At 42.8% G+C, this 21,119-nt stretch overlaps 1 protein-coding gene and 1 long non-coding RNA gene across 7 annotated transcripts in view; one reads left to right on the forward strand and one right to left on the reverse strand.

Moving 5' to 3' along the window:
• The window catches only part of SH3PXD2A (SH3 and PX domains 2A), a 373,845-nt gene that overhangs the window by 76,608 nt on the left and 276,118 nt on the right, over positions 1–21,119 (reverse strand). For 2 of the 6 annotated variants that reach the window (XM_056529705.1, XM_056529708.1), the window contains exon 7: positions 8,824–8,868. The exons of 3 other annotated variants lie outside the window; for them this stretch is intronic. In XM_056529705.1, coding sequence (XP_056385680.1) covers positions 8,824–8,868 — 45 coding nt within the window. Of the gene's footprint in view, positions 1–8,823; positions 8,869–11,266; positions 11,312–21,119 lie in introns of those variants that run through there. One more of the 6 variants, XM_056529710.1, reaches the window with a different exon arrangement.
• The window catches only part of LOC130281937 (uncharacterized), a 59,173-nt gene continuing 49,380 nt past the window's right edge, over positions 11,327–21,119 (forward strand). The window contains exon 1 of the long non-coding RNA XR_008846169.1: positions 11,327–11,461. This is a non-coding gene — a long non-coding RNA (uncharacterized LOC130281937). The remainder of the gene's footprint in view (positions 11,462–21,119) is intronic.

A 21,119-nucleotide genomic window follows, 5' to 3' on the forward strand; every position in this document is an offset into this window, starting at 1 on the left:
ACTTAACAACACCCATATTAGCCATAAACACTGCTAACAGGTGTATAACACCCTGCACAAAGCCATGCATTCTTAACAGATAAACAGTAGCAGCCATATAGGCTGTGTTCAGATTGTCTTTGCTGCGTTCAGAACAAAAAATGTATTCTGCTAAGTGAACTCATTGAGAGATGGCAGTACACCAATCAATACAGAAGACATGTTAGAAACGTAAGTGTGAACAAAACAGATGCCCATACACTTGTTGGATTGGCACTCGTTTTAATCCTTAAAGGGGTACTTCACCACAGACATCTTATACCCTATCCAAAGGACCCCCTCCCATAGACTTACATTGAGGGGGCATGGTGTGACATCTAGATGGGCGTGGCCGTGACATCACGACCCCCGCCGCCCGCACCCAGCTTTCTAAAAGAACACCAGGTGCTGCACAGAGATCGCAGAGATCTGCGATCTCTGTGCAGCACAGCTCTGGGGCAGCAGAGTACCCCTTTAATACCCCATACATATGCATGCTTGGCCAAAAGTTGCTGCCAGACACCTTTAGCGGTGGGTTTTCTAGGGGAAGATAAAAAACCAGGCATTAAAATTCAACATGCCAACATACCTGACCCTCCCTCCCCTTCCAACATCATTTGTCTCTGTCATAAAAGAGTCAGGAGGCCCCCCCACACAATGTTTTAGGTTGATCCTTTATGTAGGTGGGTCATATGTATGTGTATGACTTTAATAGTGCTACTGTAATCAATGACACCATGGCAAAAAATAAATAAATTGTGGAAGCCTCTTCTATATTCTAGGGTGACCAAGTAAGGCCTATAACCAAATGATATGTTGAGTCTAATGTCGAGGATCCTAACTATCCCGCATAGGCCTCAGCCTGACAACTTTGGAATGAATTCAGAGCCCATGGGTGTTCTAAATTCATCCCAAAGTTGGAGGCTATATAGCATAAAAGAAAGCACTAACTACATGTTAATGCCTATTGCATTGTATGGATCTTCAACAAGCACATTTGGATGGGATTTTTGAGAGTCCGTATACTTAGCTATATAAGCTGGTCAAGAACATCAAGATTCTCTTTAGCAATGGTATCTCCTTTTGTTGTAACAAAATAGTTTTAGGAATGCTGTGACCAGGATGGAAATCTTTCATTGTAGTAATTGGAAATGTAAGAAAGAAACATATTTTAAAAGAGTGGAAAAATAAGATAGAATACTTTTGCATGCAACAACAGGTTGAGAGGTTTGGGCTTCATCTCAATCATGATATCATTGAAAATAATTGCAATTTGTGTGTTGTGGCTGTTCGATAGGCAACTTTAAAAGTGTACAAAGTCTACTGTCACACCTCAGTCCCTAAATACTGGACATGTGCTCTGAGCCGATACAGACATGTGACTGCAAGTACTTGAGGTCACAATAACACCACGTACAACGCACAAGAGAACGGAAATGCTGACAAGACATTTAACAGATTTTTGGGGTTTTATTTTGTTCATGCTAAAAAACAAAGAAACAACAACACACAACACACATCCCTTTAATTATCTTCTAATATAAGGAACATTTTTCAGTGCCCTATATGTGGACTACAATCATTCATATCAGTCCTTGTCTCCAATATTACTGGAGTATGGGGGAACAGCATACAAAGCTTCATGCAGATTTGACTTTTGCAGATTGGATCTATTTTTCAATTAGGGACAATTAATATTTGTATTTCAATTTTAAAATTTGTTTCCTAACCTGTATACTCATAGTGAAGCATATAATCTATTTATATTAGGACTGCGTGTGGACTACTTTAAAAAATGGACTTGTCAGCAGGTAAATAAACCAATGACTAGATAGTCATCAGGATTCCAAGCATAACATTTCATTACTATAGTCCTCTCCAGTGGTAAGAGATAATCTTTTAGTTAATATGCAAATTAGGCTCAAGTGCTCAGGGGGTGTTCCTCAAAAATGCCAAAAACCCATGTATGTGTAGTCCATGTGCCTATTATCCCATCCCTGGGTCCACTTGCATCAACCCACATGCCAATAAAGAGGGCATAGGCTGTACTCCCCTGGGCTCTTGCAATGATGGGAAATGGCACTTGAACCTTGTTTGCATATTACCAAAAAGACTTCTATCTCACCAATGGAGAGGACCAATAAAATAAAAAAAAGGTAAGCCCGCAACCATGATGAATAGCCCTATCTAGCCATGGATTTATTTCCCCCACTTGTTTTCCATCAGTTCCATCAGAGTTGTCCATGTATTGCACAGGCATACAATCACCTAAATTCCCACCCAGTTACACTACAGCCATTACTGTAGTAGCCACTGCCATAGGGTGATGGCCATAATGTATAGCAGGTTCCCCATCAACTAATCTCCACTCTCATATTAAAGAGGTTGTCTGCAATGAAACAATTCCTGTAACCTAAAAATATAAGGTTTTTTAACATCATGTTTAAACTGGGAATAGAACATTTGCTTTGTTAAAGGGGTATTCCAGGCAAAAACTTTTGTTTATATATCAACTGGCTCCGGAAAGTTAAACAGATTTGTAAATTACTTCTATTAAAAAATCTTTATCCTTCCAATAGTTATTAGCTTCTGAAGTTTTCTGTCTAACTGCTTAATGATGATGTCATGTCCCGGGAGCTGTGCATGATGGGAAAATATCCCCATAGGAACTGCACAGCTCCAGGGCCGTGAGTCATCAGAGAGCAGTTAGACAGAAAACAACAACTCAACTTCAGAAGTTAATAACTATTGGAAGGATTAAGATTTTTTAATAGAAGTAATTCACAAATCTGTTTAACTATCTGGAGCCAGTTGATATATTAAAAAAAGTTTTGGCCTGGAATACCCCTTTAAGAATGAAATCTATTGCAGATTTCCCATCACCAGGAGTAGGAAAGACCTAAAGCAAATTGTTTGCCATTAAGGTTCACATCCATGGAGGATATGTCACTAGAATTAACCCCGTCCGGGCATCCACCCATCCCCATGGAAATATTTTTATAAACACGCTGTAAAAAAAAATTGACATCAGCCTTCCCTGAGGTCACATGATCGTGAACCACTAAAACCCATGATTTTTGTTGCATGCTCTATGGTCATCCATTAGAAAGCATAAATGATCGAGGAGCAGAACATTGTGATAGGTCACATAGCAACAGAGGACAATGGAATATCTTTTATGACATTTTTATAGTTTTAGAAAGTTGCTTTTATGCTTCGTTCACATTTATTGGGCCTGTTTATAAGGTATTATTGCCGTTGGGTATAAAAAAGAATAAGAGCCCTCGCAGCAGACATCTGCAGAGCGTAAAAATAATGCGCATGTTTATGTGGAAGAAGATGGTTTTATGCTTTCTCACAATTCACAGTAAACTGTGTATAAACAGGCCTCACAGCCTTATAGTTATGAGCAAGACATCATAGACATGCAATAGAAACAAGTAAGACTCTATGTCAGAGACAAAGGGAATGTAGTGGGAAACCCTGGCAGGACTGACGCTTCCAACTAGTCATTGAGGAACCTTTCATCTGCTGATTAGTAACAATGGACACTGGATACATTCACTCACCACTTAGCACTTGGTGGCCTGGCGGTGGAGGATGGCGGATGGTACCCAGTGCCCTATCATCAATGACCATTATTTTGAATTTATCTTCATTTTGCTACATCAAGGAATGGGCTCCAAAAACTTGTCTAGATTGAAACAACTTTCCTTCCACAAACTAAAAGAAATGATCATTTCTGATGCATTAGCAATATGGCTATACATGGGAAGAGTTCTCACTACCTTCAGCAGTCTGGGAGCTAGTTGTAGATAAATTCCTGGACCTTCCGTAAAAAAAGGGGGATATATTCAACATAGGGCTGGGCGGTATACCGGTTCATACCGAATATCAACATTTTTGTGCTGCAGGAAATGAATTTCTCCCCATACCGCAATATTGGTTTGGCCCCTCCCCCTCGGAAATAAATGAATTATCAACCCAGCGCTGCGCTGCCCCCTTCGGGGAACTACTTACATGTCACCTGCGAGTGCTGTTCTGCCCCCCCCCCCCCCCCAATTAATTATCAGCCCAGCGCTGTCCCCATCGGGGTAAATACTCACGTCACTAGTGTTGCTCGCCAATATTCGCAATGCAAATTTTATTCGCGAATATCGCATATTCGTGAATTCGCGAATATCGCATATTCGCGAATTTGCGAATATTCGCAAATATAGTACTATATATTTGTAATTATGAATATTGGCTTTTTTTTTTTCACATTAAACATCACAGTGATCCCCCCTCTCTGCTTCAAGCTCTAATACTACTATGTGAGACTGGAGTGCGAATTTTCGCATATGCGAAAATTTGCATATGCAAATTTTCGCTTATGCATATGCGAAAATAAAACGAGAATATTACGAATATGCGAATTTTGCGAATATATGACGAATATTCGCGATTTCAAATATGGCCTATGCCGCTCAACACTACATGTCACCCACAAGCACTGCCCTCCTTGTCCTCCTGTTTGTTGCGGCCCCCGGCGCTGACACTCTATACCAGTGAACTTCAACCTGCGGACCTCCAGATGTTGCAAAACTACAACTCTCAGCATGCCCGGACAGCATGCTGGGAGTTGTAGTTGTGCAACATCTGGAGGTCCGCAGGTTGAAGACCACTGCTCTATACTGTGCGGTATCCCTATGCCCGGGCTACAAAAACTAAACAAAATAAACTTTATCTTACCTCCCATTGGTCCGGAACCGGCCTCATCTGTTTCTTTGGGACGGGAACGTCGCACAGCCGTCAGCCTATCACCGGCCGCAACGATGTTCCGCCTCGGCTGGTGATAGGCTGAGCGCACTGTCATGTAAGAAGCCGGCTCCTTACATGACAGTGGGCTCAGCCTATCACCGGCCGAGGTGGAACATGGCTGCGGCCGGTGATAGGCTTACGGCTGTCCGACGTTCCAGACAGAGGAGGAGGAAATACCGTTATATACCGTAGAACCGCCAAAAGTTAAAAAATTTACAAAACCGCCAAAAGTTACAAAAATACCGTGATACACACATTTGGTCATACCGCCCAGCCCTAATTCAACATGGATATGTCCTTGGGTTTTTATTTTGCTTTATATTTAAGCCATAGAAGCTTGTACAGGTGATTGTGAATGTAAGGATTTTGTTACTGTCCATGGTAAATGCTACTAATGTATTCTAAGCATATTCATTTTGTTTTCCAACTTGTATGCAAATAATATTGGCCATCAGTGATTTTATAAAAAGTTGTCCAAAAAAAGGACAAAAAAAAAAAAGTTGGCAACCCTGGAGGGATCTGCATACTTAAATGTAGTCCATTTTCTATGAGAAAAGTTAAAAGGTGTTTCTGTGACTTTTACTGTGATGGTCTATCCTTAGAATCAGTAGGTGTCGGACTCCCAGCACCCCCTGTCATTCAGCTGACTGATGGGGATGTACTGAATACATTCAGTAGTGACTGTACCTGGTATTAGAGGTCAGTAGAAAAAGCATAAATTCCAGCACGCGAGTATTACTGTACAAAAAATGTCATATGCTAGGAGGTATTGACAATATGGTGGTCGTTTGCAGGACCTTTGCAATTGCGTTGCAAATTGGTGTACAAAAAATTTCCTCTGTTTAGTTATGCAACATAAAAAAACACATTTTTGTGTTTCATGTTTTGGAAATAATTACTTAAAGGGGTTGTCTGGACAAAACAAAACAAATTTGCTCCAAAAAAAGGGGTTGTATCAAAATAATCAACATGCTTAAAGGGGTTATCCAGGAAAAAAACTTTTTTTATATATCAACTAGCTCCAGAAAGTTAAACAGATTTGTAAATTACTTCTATTAAAAAATCTTAATCCTTTCAGTACTTATGAGCTTCTGAAGTTAAGGTTGTTCTTTTCTGTCCAAGTGCTCTCTGATGACACGTGTCTCAGGAACCGCCAAGTTTAGAAGCAAATCCCCATAGCAAACCTCTTCTAAACTGGGAGGTTCCCGAGACACGTGTCATCAGAGATTACTTAGACAGAAAAGAACAACCTTAACTTCAGAAGCTCATAAGTACTGAAAGGATTAAGATTTTTTAATAGAAGTAATTTACAAATCCGTTTAACTTTCTGGAGCCAGTTGATATATATATATATATATATAAAGTTATTTTCCTGGATAACCCCTTTAACTAACATCCTCCGGACCCCTGCAGCTGCTGCACCAGCCCTCTTGGTCATCTGCTGGTCTCCACTTCTTAAATGGGCACTGTCACCAACTTTATTTTTTGATATGTTGTAGTATTTCTGTACTACAACATATCTCTAATATACTTTTATGAATTTTTTTTTCATTAAAAAGGTTTAATTTACATTTAAAAACCGGCCACTGAAAAAGGACTGATTTTGGAGTAGCAATCAGTCCTTTTTCAGTTAGGCTGCACTCGCTCCCTGCCTGTCAATCAGACAGGCGGGAGCGAGTGCATTGGCTCTCCGGCCACTGGCTGGGAGGCCACTCCTCCCGCACATCACCGCCGCCTCGTTGCCGCCGCTGTCCCTGCACGCCCGCTGCCAGATTCTGCAGTAACTGCAAGTGTAATGAGGGAATAGGGTATGCGGGGCGGGGAAGGGGGGGGGAGGAGTGAACGGGCTAGTGCCGTAGCGGGGGGGGGGGGGGGGAAACGGGCTAGCAAAAAAAAAAGGATGGTGGGAGCTACCCTTTAAGGGTTCTGTGTCATCCTAACCCCACGATATCTGCCTGTTCAGCCAATCAGTGACTGAGGCGGAACAACACTGCAGCCACTGATTGGTTGAGCGGGCAAGTCCTGTGAGGTTGGAAAGGCACATCATTTGAAAGAAGGAGAGACCAGCAAAGGACCCAAAGGACCATCTACTTCTGGGCAGCAGGTGGAGGAGGCCAGAGGATGCAGGTATAGATAGCATCTTTATCATTTTTATATAACCCCCAACCCCGGAGCTAACATCCCCTTTAATCAGAGTAATTTGATATTGCAGGTTGTTCCATTCACTTCATAGCAATCTGTTGCAATGCCAGGCACCATTTCTATCAAATGTTTGGAGCTTTGCCAGGTAAGTAATGCACCCATCGGACTCCCACTCATCTGATATAAAAGGCCTTCGTAAGGATAGGCCATCAAATATAAAAGTCCCCAAAGAGTTCTTTATATTTTCCCCAACATAATATCTCGGCAGGGTCATAGGCTTAACTGGTTAGAAATATATGTAACTATATAGATATATGTATGTATATGCGCTTGTAATCGGTCCATACTCCTCCTGAATCCACAGTAAGTGACCAAAGACAGGAGGAGGCAAGTCAATTTAGTTACAGGTTCTTTGAACATTCGCCTAGATTTGTTCCTATTTATATTTAAAAAATCCATTATTTGGAAGAAAAAAAAAAGTTAAAACATATTTCACTATGCTATGTTATAACACAATGTTCTGCTCAGCGTGCACGGACGTCTACACAAGCGCAATTTTTCAATTTTGTTAAACAAAATTAAAATTATGTAATGGAAAGGGGAGGGGGGGGGTAATTATTTTTACAGGCTTCATATCTAAATTATAATGTTAAAAAACAATCTAGCACACCACCAGTACTGCAAAATGTAATGCATGTAGTCTACACAAACATGGTGGACAACCACAAGGGGGAAAATGTGGCTGCGGGGGAAAATGTATAAGGCTAGGTTCACACTTTGGAATCTCTGGCCCAGAAATATTACGTATCAGTTGGTGCCAGGACACGGACACATTGTCCTACCCATAGATGGCAATGTATTCCAGGTGGATTCCACAAGAAAGAATGAACAACATCATTCCGTGGAAATTCTGTCGGCAGAAGATCCGTCATTTGCCCAGTGAAACGGAATCCCATTAATATCAATGGGAATCTGCTGGAGCGAAATATCGTATTCTGAATTCCATAGTGTGAACCAAGCCTAAGTTATAGAATATTCACCAAGCAAAGTGACTCTGAAGAGGAAGTCTGCAATATGATACAAGTTTAAAGGGGTATTCCAGGAAAAAAAACTTTTTTTTTTATATCAACTGGCTCCAGAAAGTTAAACAGATTTGTAAATGACTTCTATTAAAAAATCTTAATCCTTTCAATAATTATCAGCTGCTGAAGTTGAGTTGTTGTTTTCTGTCTGGAAACAGTGCTCTCTGCTGACATCTCTGCTTGTCTCGGGAACTGCACAGAGTAGAAGAGGTTTGCTATGGGGATTTGCTTCTAAACTGGACGGTTCCCGAGACACATGTCATCAGAGAGCACTTAGACAGAAAGGAACAACTCAACTTCGGCAGCTCATAAGTACTGAAAGGATAACGATTTTTTAATAGAAATAATTTACAAATCTGTTTAACTTTCTGGAGCCAATTGATATATAATTTTTTTTTTCCTGGATAACCCCTTTAAGGCTTTAGAGTAGTGGTTTTCAAACTGAGGCCCTACAGCTTCTGTAAAACTACAACTCCCAGCATGCCCGGACAGCCGTTGGCTGTCCGGGCATGCTGGGTGTTGTAGTTTTACAGCAGCTGGAGGGCCTCAGTTTGGAGAACATTGCTATAGAGAAATAATGCAGCAAAGCTGTATCAGAGCCAGTGTATGTCTGAACCAATCTAATATGGTGGAGTAAAATAATTCTAATGGTGGTAAACATCATGCAAGGTACACATCTGCTTGTAGTTGTCCACATGCACTGAACATTATCTGCAATGAATTATTACACAGCACACGTTTAACACACTAGGGTACACAGCACACACAAGTGTACTACCTTTAGGTTCAGCTTTTGCAAGATCACATAAACTGGACATCCAAACTTCAGGTTTCCAGAGGCAGCGATAAAAGAATCACAGATAAGTAAGATGCGTTAAACAGTCGGCACAGTAAGGAATAACAGGCAGCAAATAAGATTCTGACATTTGACGCCAATTTTTGTTAACTCTAAAATCAAGAAATCAGTTCCTGACACAAGCAGAGGTGGCAGCAGAGAGCACTGTGGTCAGACTGGAAAGAACTACACAACTTCCTCCAGAGCATGCAGCAGCTGATAAGTACTGGAAGATTTTTAAATAGAAGTAATTTACAAATCTGTATAACTTTCTGTCACCAGTTCATTTGATATATTTTTGTAATTTCCTCCGGAGTATCTCTTTAATAATGACAGATTTTGGCTTTTGCTGCTACAAACTGCTATCAAGATATTATAATGTATCTGAGGAGGACCCCACCCATGAGCTCTGGATGCACTATTTTTCCATCAACCTCTGTTCATGTGTCCTAATAGGCTATGCTCACACAGGGACCGCTAGGAAACGTGCCGTCTCATAGACGGCAATGCATTTCCATGAGAAGACCACAGAAAGAATAGACATGTGTATTCTTTCTGTGGACACCGGAAATTGAATTTCCCCTTGGAAATTCTGTTATGTGAACAGCGCAGCAGAATCTCATTGAAATCAATGGTGCTCTGTTACTGTGGAATCCACCTGTGTAAACGTATCCTTAGGGTAGGGTGACTGCGTATTTGGCTGCATATTTTGCGGCACATTTTCTGATGCTTATTTTCCTACCCATTGAAGTCAATGGGTAGCAAAATCAGCTGCCGAAAATATGCAGTAAAATATGGCACTTGTGACCCTACCATTAAGCAACACTAATTCTGCAGTTCCAGACACAGATACACATATGGACAAGCCATTGTGCCTCTGTACACAATGAAGGGAACATGGTACCTGTTGGAGTCTCATGGCCCTTAAATTCTGATTAACTGAGGTTCAAGGGCCAACTGGTCTATCCCAAGGAAAAACCATGAGGAGATTTATCAAACCTTGTGCCAAAGATCAGTGGAGCAGTTGCCTATAGCAACCAATCAAATTCTAGCTTTCAGGGACCTTTTTAAAAATGCAGCCTGATTGGTTGCTATGGGCAACTGCTCCATTGATCTCTAGCATAAGGTTTGATAAATCTCCCCCTAGTGTTTTACTCTAGAAAAACATGTATACTTCCTGTAACACGTATACTGAATCTAAGGCAGAGTAAGGCCCTCTTACAGGTCCAACCAAGCATTGTAACGGTAGAGTCCCACGTATTTGACGCAGAGGATGTTCTATTGCCTGTCCCTAGAGTGTGTGTCTCCACTGCTACGATGTGTACTGTGAAGAAAAAAAAACAAAAAAAAAAACGAATATTCGTAATTACGAATATACAGCGCTATATTCGCGAAATTCGCGAATTCGCGAATATGCGATATTCGCGAATAATATTCGAATTGCGAATATTCGCGAGCAACACAATATTACACAGGGAGATGTGCAGACTATGGCCTATGATTTTTTGATGACCCAATCAGCCGACCAACAAGCTTTTGCTCGCTCGTCAGCTGATCACTGGCCGTATGATAAAGAGCAATATCACCCTGTTCAGCCAATCATTTCATGTAATAAAGCCTTAAAGGGGTACTCCGATGGAAAAAAAATTTTTTCAATCAACTGGTGTCAGAAAGTTAAACGGATTTGTAAATGACTTCTATTAAAAAATCTTTACCCTTCCAGTACTTTTTAGCAGCTGTTTGCTACAGAGGAAATTCTTTTCTTTTTGAATGTCTTTTTTGTCTTGTTCACAGTGCTCTCCGCTGACACCTGATGCCCGTATCAGGAACTGTCCAGAGCAGGAGAAAATCCCCATAGCAAATGATGCTGCTCTGGACAGTTCCTGACACGGACAGAGGTGTCAGCAGAGAGCACTGTGGACAAGACAAAAAAGAAATTCAAAAAGAAAAGAATTTCCTCTGTAGCATACACCTGCTAAAAAGTACTGGAAGGGTAAAGATTTTTTAATAGAAGTCATTTACAAATCTGTTTAACTCTCTGGCACCAGTTGATTTAAAAAAAATGTTTTCCATCAGAGTACCCCTTTAAGATAAAGTCAGCTTTTACAGAAGCTGTAGTCTCAATGTGCCACATTCAATTAATGGGGTGTAACAGGATTCATTATGTGAAATTAAATATCATTAGGAAGATTTATCTAAACCTGTGCAGAGGAAAGGTTGACCAGTTGTCCATAGCAACCAATCAGATTGCTTCTTTCATTATTAATAAAGGCTTGGTTGGTTGCTAATGGCCACTGCCTGGTCAACTTTACCTCTGTACAGGTTTTGATAAATCTCCCCCATGTGCCTGCATTGTCTTGCCCTATTGCCCTTGGTTACGACCAACTTAGGGCATCCAGTGGGACGGTCAGGCATGCTCAGTTCAACTGCATATTGCTTGTTAGTCTCTACTGGACATGCAAACAAGGGGGGTTGAGGGAAAGTGTGTCTTCTGTTGCCTGGCAACTGCAGGATCAATGGTCAGAGAGGAAACCAGGAAGTGATTTTATCCATGGGGGAGAAAAAACGCAAAGGGATGTAGGTAATTTCCCTTTAAAAGTTTGCTGAGCCCAGTACTTTTCAAAAGTCTCCGGGTCATCCATACATGAGACGACTGTGTCTATATCTATAGAATGAGCACTTCTATATATATGATATGGTAGGCGATAAGCTAAATAAAATACAAAAATAGATGTGTAACCCATTTCCCAATAAAATGTCAGTATGCCAAATATGAAGCCAGTGTAATTGATCTGTAAAGAATCTTTTTGCTGGGCCCAAACGAAGGTGAAAATAAAATAAAAATGGAAACAAACAAGTCAGCAAGTGTTCCTGCAGTTCTGCCACATCTGGTTTGCATTTGGATTTCCTTTTAAAAACTTTGACATAAATTGTTCCCAGTGTTAAAAGGGGAAGAAAAAAAGATTTATCATTGACACGTGTGACGTATAGACCCCAGAAAAACATGCTTGCCTCTTGCAAACAAAACAATACACAAAGCGCGAGGTGTTTTTACTTTATGGCATGGGTTTGGGGAGAAGAATGCGCCTACAGGAGTGTGGTATGGGCAAGAATATAAAGTTTAGGAATTTTTTACTGGAATTCATAGAGCAGTCAAGGTATGTTTCAGATGCTTTTCTTCATTATACTTCAGCCATTTTTACTATAAAAAAAATTGTTCCAGAAGAATTTTTGGGCTTATAGTCAATCACTGTCTTTAACCCCTTAAGGACACATGATGTTCTCATACGTCTCCATTTCCGAGTCCTTAAGGACACATGACGTATGAGAACGTCATGTGTTTTACCGGCCCCCCGCAACCATCTGGAGCGGAGCCGGTGAAATCGTTCAGCAGGCATCGGGGCATATCACCCAGGGGGGTCATTATGACCCCCCATGTCGGCGATGGCCGCAGATCGCTGGACAATTCAGTCCAGCGATCTGCGGCGGATTCCGGGTCAATCGGGTCTCCAGTGACCCGGTGACCCGGAATTATTGGCTGACAGCCAGAGCCAGCAGGGGTGAGGTGGCACTGGTGCCACCTTACGATCGCCCTGATTCGTCGGCCGAATTACCGGCCGACCAATCAGGGCGCCTGCTGCGGGTGTCACTCCCGCAACCCGCTCTGCCCCTCTTCCGGAGGACGTGAGCGGGTGCGGGACGTGCACCCCGGTGCTGGGGACCCCGATACCCGGCGCCCCTGTTGGGATCGGGGCCCCAGGAGCAGCGGCGGCGGCGGAGACGACGAGGGACTGACCTGGTGCAGCGAGGATCGTTGGAGGTGAGTGACAGCCTCCTGCTGTTGCTTAGCAACAGCTCCCAGCATGCAAAAAGGGCATGCTGGGAGCTGTAGTTATGCAACAGCAGGAGGCAGACCACCACAACTCCCAGCATACCCTTATGGGCATGCTGGGACTTGTAGTTTTGCAACAGCTGGAGGCACATTCTTTCTATGGAAAAGTGTACCTTCAGCTGTTGTATAACTACAACTCCCAGCTTGCACAATCAGCTAAAGTGCATGCTGGGAGTTGTAGTGGTGCATCTGGTGGTTGCATAACTACAACTCCCAGCATGCCCGTTGGCTGTCGGTGACTGCTGAGAGTTGTAGTTTTGCAACAGCTGAAGGCACACTGAGTTAAGTAGCAAACCAGTGTGTCTCCAGCTGTTGCATAACTACAATCCCCAGCATCCCCAGCCAAAGTAGTATGCCTCCAGCTGTTGCATAACTACAACACCCAGCATGCCCTTCCGCTGTCCGTACATGCTGGGGGTTGTAGCTTTTGCAACAGCTGAAGGCACACTGGTTGCAAAACACTGAGTTTGTTACCAAACTCTGTGTTTCACAACCAGTGTGCCTCCAGCTGTTGCAAAACTACAACTCCCAGCATGCACTGTTAGACCGTACATGCTGGGAGTTGTAGTTTTGCAACAGCTGGATGTTCCCCCCCCCAATGTGAACGTACAGGGTACACTCACATGGGCGGAGGATTACAGTAAGTATCCGGCTGCAAGTTTGAGGTGCGGCAAAATTTCTGCCGCAGCTCAAACTGCCAGCGAGAAACTACTGTGAACCCCCCGCCCGTGTGACTGTACCCTAAAAACACTACACTACACTAACACACAATAAAATAAAAAGTAAAAAACACTACATATACACATACCCCTACACAGCCCCCCTCCCCTCCCCAATAAAAATGAAAAACGTCTGGTACGCCACTGTTTCCAAAACGGAGCCTCCAGCGGTTGCAAAACTACAACTCCCAGCATGCACTGATAGACCGTACATGCTGGGAGTTGTAGTTTTGCAACAGCTGGATGTCCCCCCCAATGTGAATGTACAGGGTGGAGGATTGGGCGGAGGATGGGCGGAGGATTACAGTAAGTATCCGGCTGCAAGTTTGAGCTGCGTCAAATTTTCTGCCGTAGCTCAAACTGCCAGCGAGAAACTACTGTGAACCCCCGCCCGTGCGACTGTACCCTAAAAACACTACACTACACTAACAAAAAATAAAATAAAAAGTAAAATACACTACATATACACATACCCCTATACAACCCCCCTCCCCAATAAAAATGAAAAACGTCTGGTACGCCACTGTTTCCAAAACGGAGCCTCCAGCTGTTGCAAAACAACTACTCCCAGTATTGCCAGATAGCCATTGACTGTCCAGGCATGCTGGGAGTTTTACAACAGCTGGAGGCACCCTGTTTGGGAATCACTGGCGTAGAATACCCCTATGTCCACCCCTATGCAAGTCCCTAATTTAGGCCTCAAATGCGCATGGCGCTCTCACTTTGGAGCCCTGTCGTATTTCAAGGCAACAGTTTAGGGCCACATATGGGGTATCGCCGTACTCGGGAGAAATTGCCTAACAAATTTTGGGGGGTATTTTCTGCTATTACAAGCATTTTAAGTAAAAAAAATATATATTTTTTTACATATGCAAAAGTTGTGAAACACCTGTAGGGTATTAAGGTTCAAATTACCCCTTGTTACGTTCCCCGAGGGGTCTAGTTTCCAAAATGGTATGCCATGTGTTTTTTTTTTGCTGTCCTGGCACCATAGGGGCTTCCTAAATGCGGCATGCCCCCAGAGCAAAATTCGCTTTCAAAAAGCCAAATGTGACTCCTTCTCTTCTGAGACCTGTAGTGCGCCAGCAGAGCACTTTTCACCCCCATATGGGGTGTTTTCTGAATCGGGAGAAATTGGGCTTCAAATTTTGGGGGGTATTTTCCGCTTTTACCCTTTTTAAAAATGTAAACATTTTGGGAAAACAAGCATTTTAGGTAAAAAAAATATATATTTTTTTTACATATGCAAAAGTCGTGAATCACCTGTAGGGTATTAAGGTTCACTTTACCCCTTGTTACGTTCCCTGAGGGGTCTAGTTTCCAAAATGGTATGCCATGTGTTTTTTTTTTGCTGTCCTGGCACCATAGGGGCTTCCTAAATGCGGCATGCCCCCCAAAAACCATTTGTCGCTCCTTCCCTTCTGAGCCCTCTACTGCGCCTGCCGAACAATTAACATAGACATATGAGGTAAGTGCTTACTCGGGAGAAATTGGGTTTCAAATACAAGTAAAAATTTTCTCCTTTTTACCCCTTGCAAAAATTCAAAAATTGGGTCTACAAAAACATACGAGTGTAAAAAATGAAGATTTTGAATTTTCTCCTTCACTTTGCTGCTATTCCTGTGAAACACCTAAAGGGTTAATACACTTACTGAATGTTTTTTTGAATACTTTAGGGGGTGTAGTTTTTATAATGGGGTCTTTTATGGGGTATTTCTAATCTGAAGACCCTTCAAATCCACTTAAAAACTGAACTGGTCCCTGAAAAATAGTGAGTTTGAAAATTTTGTGAAAAATTTCAAAATTGCTGCTGAACTTTGAAGCCCTCTGGTGTCTTCCAAAAGTAAAAACTCATAAATTTTATGATGCAAACATAAAGTAGACATATTGTATATGTGAACCCAAAAATAATATATTTTGAATATCCATTTTCCTTACAAGCAGAGAGCTTCAAAGTTAGAAAAATGCAAAATTTTCATTTTTTTCATCAAATTTTGGGATTTTTCACCAAGAAAGGATGCAAGTTACCATAAAATTTTACCACTAAGTTAAAGTAGAATATGTCACGAAAAAACAATCTCGGAATCAGAATGATAACTAAAGGCATTCCAGAGTTATTAATGTTTAAAGTGACAGTGGTCAGAATTGCAAAAAACGCTCCGGTCCTTAAGGTATAAAATGGCCTGGTCCTTAAGGGGTTAAAGGAGAACTGTAGTGAAAATGTACTTACCTCTATATAACTGGGCTGCCAGAATAAAGGTGATAAACTTTATCTTACCTTCTGCCAACCTTAACTTCAGAAGCTCATAAGTACTGAAAGGATTAATATTTTTTAATGGAAGTAATTTACAAATCTGTTTAACTTTCTGGAGCCAGTTGATATATATATATATATATATATATATATATATATATATATATATATAAAGTTTTTCCTGGATAGCCCCTAGCACAGATTACTAATGCCTGGGCAATGGGACTGAGCATGTGTGCCCACCAAAACTGGACACATTAGGTGGATATTCTGAATTATTCTTAATTGATTGAACACCAGGGAGTATAACAAGAATAACAAGAATAACAAGTGTGCAATTGCCATATCTGGACACAGCAGCATTTTTTTTTTAAATGATTCCAATTGAAAAAGGTTCTGTTAAGCATGGACGTGTGGCCCCCTTTTAAAGGGGTACTCCGGTGTACTTCCTGTACTTATTAGCTGCTGAATACTACAGAGGAAATTCTTTGCTTTTTGGAATGCTCTCTGATGACATTACGAGCACAGTTCTCTCTGCTGACGTTATTATAATAATAATAACGCTTTATTTATTGTTGTCCTTAGTGGGATTTGAACCAAAGTCCCCAGTAGAGATGAGCGAACTTACAGCAAATTTGATTCGTCACGAACTTCTCGGCTCGGCAGTTGATACTTATCCTGCATAAATTAGTTCAGCTTTCAGGTGCTCCGGTGGGCTGGAAAAGGTGGATACAGTCCTAGGAAAGATTCTCCTAGGACTGTATACACCTTTTCCAGCCCACGGGAGCACCTGAAAGCTGAACTAATTTATGCAGGATAAGTCATCAACTGCCGAGCCCAGAAGTTTGTGACGAATCAAATTTACTGTAAGTTCGCTCATCTCTAGTCCCCAGCACTGCAAGGCAGCAGTGCTAACCACTAAGCCACCATGCTGCCCTTAGCATACATCTGCTATGCATGGTTGCTAAAATGGACAGAGATGTCAGCAGAGAGCACTGTGCTCGTGATGTCATCAGTGTTCCAAAAAGAAAGGAATTTCCTCTGTAGCATTCAGCAGCTAATAAGTACTGGAAGGATTAAAAAATTTTAATAGAATTAATTTACAAATATGTTTAACTTTCTGCCACCAGTTGATTTAAAAGAAAAAAGGTTTTCACCGGAGTACCCCTTTAAGGCCATTAACAACACCCTGTCCATGCCTTGTAGCTTCCCTCTACTGCAACCTCAAGCACCAGGGATCAGCTGCACAAGAGGCTGCACCATGTGGGTATGCTGTTTTTAGCTATCTGCTATTGTAACACAAGAAGAACGTCAGATTTGTGAAGCAGAGACTGGTAGAGCTTCCATTCAGTGGAACAGCTGAAGGCCAGCAACAGGGGCTGACACCATAAAGAAACTACTGTAAAGTCCTCTGCCTATGACACTGACATTAGCAGGTGCTGTGTATAGTACTAAATGAGCTAACAAAAAGATCATTTATCATGGGCAGCTGCCATAAGTACTGTGGGTACTTCTGTATGTGAACAACTATGTGGTTAAATGACATTAATGCATTGACTGTGGTAGAATAGTCCATTACTAAAAAGGGATTACATAGTACAGTCGTCCCTCAACTTACAATGGCCTCAACATACAATAGTTTCAACCTACAATGGTCTTTTCTGGACCATTGTAACTTGAAACCAGACTCAACATACAATGTACAGACAGTCCAGATCTGTGAAACGTGTCAATGGCTGGAAGAACTGACCAATTAGAATGGGCAATTTACTGGAAAAACCCCTGTATTACTGAAGTGTATGCACTGACTGGTGTCTGGTAGCGCCCCCTACAGTACAGGGAAGTATTACATGTTCTGTACACTTTACCTGTACCAGGGTTACCTGCTCCTTTGGACACCAGGTGAGGGCGACTCCATGTCACTTTTTTAGGACATTGCGTGTACTGTACAGGACCCCTAAGAAGCTCCTGTCCTCTACATAGACCAGTGTTTCCCAAGCAGGGTGCCCCCAGCGGTTGCAAAACTACAACTCCCAGAATGCCCGGACAGCCTTTGGCTGTCCGGGCATGCTGGGAGTTGTAGTTTTGCAACAGCTGGAGGCACCCTGCTTGAGAAACACTGACATAGACAGTGATTTACAGCTCCCAGCAGATCTTTCTTACTTTTATATGTAAGGACTTGCTTTATCTGTATTCGTTATCTACTTATTTTTCTTTAATCCTCACTTTTTCCTATTTTTGGATGACATTTTGGTGCCTTTAGAACCAATTACCAGGTTTTCATAGAGATCTGGTCTCAACATACAATGGTTTCAACATACAATGGTCGTCCCAGAACCAATTAATATTGTAACTTGAGGGACCACTGTATATTACTCCCTGCACCAAGCTCTCTGCTTCTTCAGGCTTTCTTATTTATTATGAATTTGTCCCATATAAAGGACCTAGATTTAGCAGATACTGAAGAGCTAAATGTGTCATGTGACACAACTCATTACGCTATAATGATTTATATTCAAGTGTTTTTGCATAGGACTGCAGGCACATGTAACAATTATGCACTGAATTCGGCACTGCAATATTCTGACTAAGCGAAATGTGAATCATACTATGATACTGAATGGTGCTGTGCCAGTGTTATCATCTAAGAAGGCCGCTGTCAGTGACTCATACATGAGGAGAATCCACATCACTTTCCTGTCCTTACAAGGAGTATGCGGATCACTACTAAGCCCTCCAGCTCGGGGCCCATTGAGCTTTTACACAGATACGTTGGGAATATCTCCAAAGCTGGAAGTCGGAATTGAGCTTCTTGCGGTTACAAAATAAGCGTGCAACTGGCAGAGCAATAGAAGGAGGAAGACTTGATGTTAGGATTCGGCAGGCTGGATGTGGATCCTCTGTGTCAGCGAGGAATTGGCGTGGACCGGTTCTAGGTTGCTACTGGTATTCACCAGAGCCCGCCGCAAAGCGGGATGGTCTTGCTGCGGCGGTAGCAACCAGGTCGTATCCACCGGCAACGGCTCAACCTCGCTGACTGCTGAGAAGGCGTGGGACAGAAGGACTAGACAGAGGCGAGGTCAGACGTAGCAGAAGGTCAGGGCAGGCGGCAAGGTTTGTAGTCAATGGTGATAGCAGAAGGTCGGGAAACACTGGTAAGGCAAACACTGGAAACGCTTTCTCAAGGCACAAGGGCAACAAGATCCGGCAATGCTGGGAAGGGGAAGTGAGGTTATATGAGCAAGGAGCAGGTGGAAGCTAATTACAGTGATTGGGCCAGGCACCAATCAGTGGTGCACTGGCCCTTTAAATCTTAGAGAGCTGGCGCGCACGCGCCCTAGAGAGCGGAGCCGCGCATGCCAGGACGTGACAGCCGGGGACCGGGACAGGTGAGTAGCTTGGGATGCAATTCGCGAGCGGGCGCGTCCCGCTATGCGAATCGCATCCCCGCCGGCAGTGTCAGTGCAGCGCTCCCGGTCAGCGGGTCTGACCGGGGCGCTGCAGAGAGGAAAACGCCACGAGCGCTCTGGGGAGGAGCAGGGACCCGGAGCGCTCGGCGTAACACTTGACATAATGGCCTTGATTTACTAACGCGATCCTGACTCTTTTTATCAGGTTATGCGTCACAATTTGTGCCGCACGTCCTCTTCGACACTTTGTGCGACACATTTTACTGGTAAAAACCCATCAGTTTACTAATTACTTGGAGTATTTTTTTAACCTGACTAACGGGACATGGTTTGCATAATTAAGGGTGTCTTCCTGACAATTTCCTGAAAACCTGACAGTTATATTTAAAAACCCACCAGAAAAATAGTGAATTACTGAACTTGAAAACCCGACTGCCTTGAGGAATGGGGAATCTGTTAAAATGGGTGGGTTTTTGAACCCTGTTACTTCGTCCCTTTAGTAGCTTTTTATATTACATTTTTATATTACATTAAAAAAATTTTTTTTTTTTTTTAAATTCCTTATTTATTTATTTTTTTACTTTTTGTTTGTTAACCCATTGACGACCATGAATGTAAAGTTACGTCCTGGTGCAGAGTTCCTTTGCTTTATTTATTTGCTTTAAGCTTTATTTTTCCTGTGCGACACTTTTTTTCCCCGTGCGACAGAATTTAATATCATGTGACAGAATTTTCCCAACGTGCGAAACATTGATAAATACGCATGAGAAAAAATTGTCGGGGGATAAAAAAAAAACACTCTGAAAATAACCCGACACTCTTAGTAAATCAGGGCCAATGAGTCAGGATCTGTAGTGCCACCTTGGAGAAATCTCTGTATATAAAAAGCTACAACCTGATTATATAACTCACTAACAGAAAATAGTAAAAGGGGAAAGAGCAATTTCAACAGACTTCTGCCCAGTAAACTACGATTGAGACTTCAAGCACACAGAGTCCCTGGGGATCTCTACTTTGGTGTTGTAGACTCTCTACGTGCCACAGCATGGTGCGCCTGTACTACGCCATGTTACAGAACTATTCTTCATCAATGAAGAGCAGTAAAAATTTTTATCTAGTAATTCTTATTTTGATATATTGTTTTAACCTTCTTCTGGGAAACATGGGTGACAATTCATGTGAAGTGTCCCAGCACCAATGGCTGTCCTGTGGATTCGGACCACTTCAGGCAGCCTTGCAGCACAAGTGTTGAGCCCCCTGAGGGACTTCTTAGCACACTGATTATGTTATGCACTTTATTAAGAAATAAATATATTTTTATCATTATCTTATTGTTGTTATTCGGATGTATGTTAAATGTGTTACTGCACCCTTAAAGGGGTAGTCCAGTGGTGAAAAACTTATCCCCTATCCTAAGGATAGGGGATAAGTTTGAGATCGCGGGGGGTCCGACCGCTGGGGCCCCCTGCGATCTCTCTGTACGAGGCCCCGGCTCTCCGGCCAGATAGCGGGTGTCGACCCCCGCACGAAGCGGCGGCCGACACGCCCCCTCAATACATCTCTATGGCAGAGCCGGAGATTGCCGAAGGCAGCGCTTCGGCTCTGCCATAGAGTTGTATTGAGGGGGTGTGTCGGCCGCCGCTTTGTGCGGAGGTCGACACGCCCCCTTCCCGCGGGCTGTCGGGGCTCCGTACAGGAGATCGCAGGGGGCCCCAGCGGTCGGACCCCCTGCGATCTGCAACTTATCCCCTATCCTTAGGATAGGGGATAAGTTGTTAACCACTGAGTGTTACGCCGAGCGCTCCGGGTCCCCGCTCCTCCCCGGAGCGCTCGCTACACTCTCCTCACTGCAGCGCTCCGGTCAGATCCACTGACCCGGGGCGCTGCGATACTGCCTCCAGCCGGGATGCGATTCGCGATGCGGGTAGCGCCCGCTCGCGATGCGCACCCCGGCTCCCGTACCT

This window comes from Hyla sarda, chromosome 7, assembly GCF_029499605.1.
Source record: "Hyla sarda isolate aHylSar1 chromosome 7, aHylSar1.hap1, whole genome shotgun sequence".
Taxonomy (NCBI): domain Eukaryota; kingdom Metazoa; phylum Chordata; class Amphibia; order Anura; family Hylidae; genus Hyla; species Hyla sarda.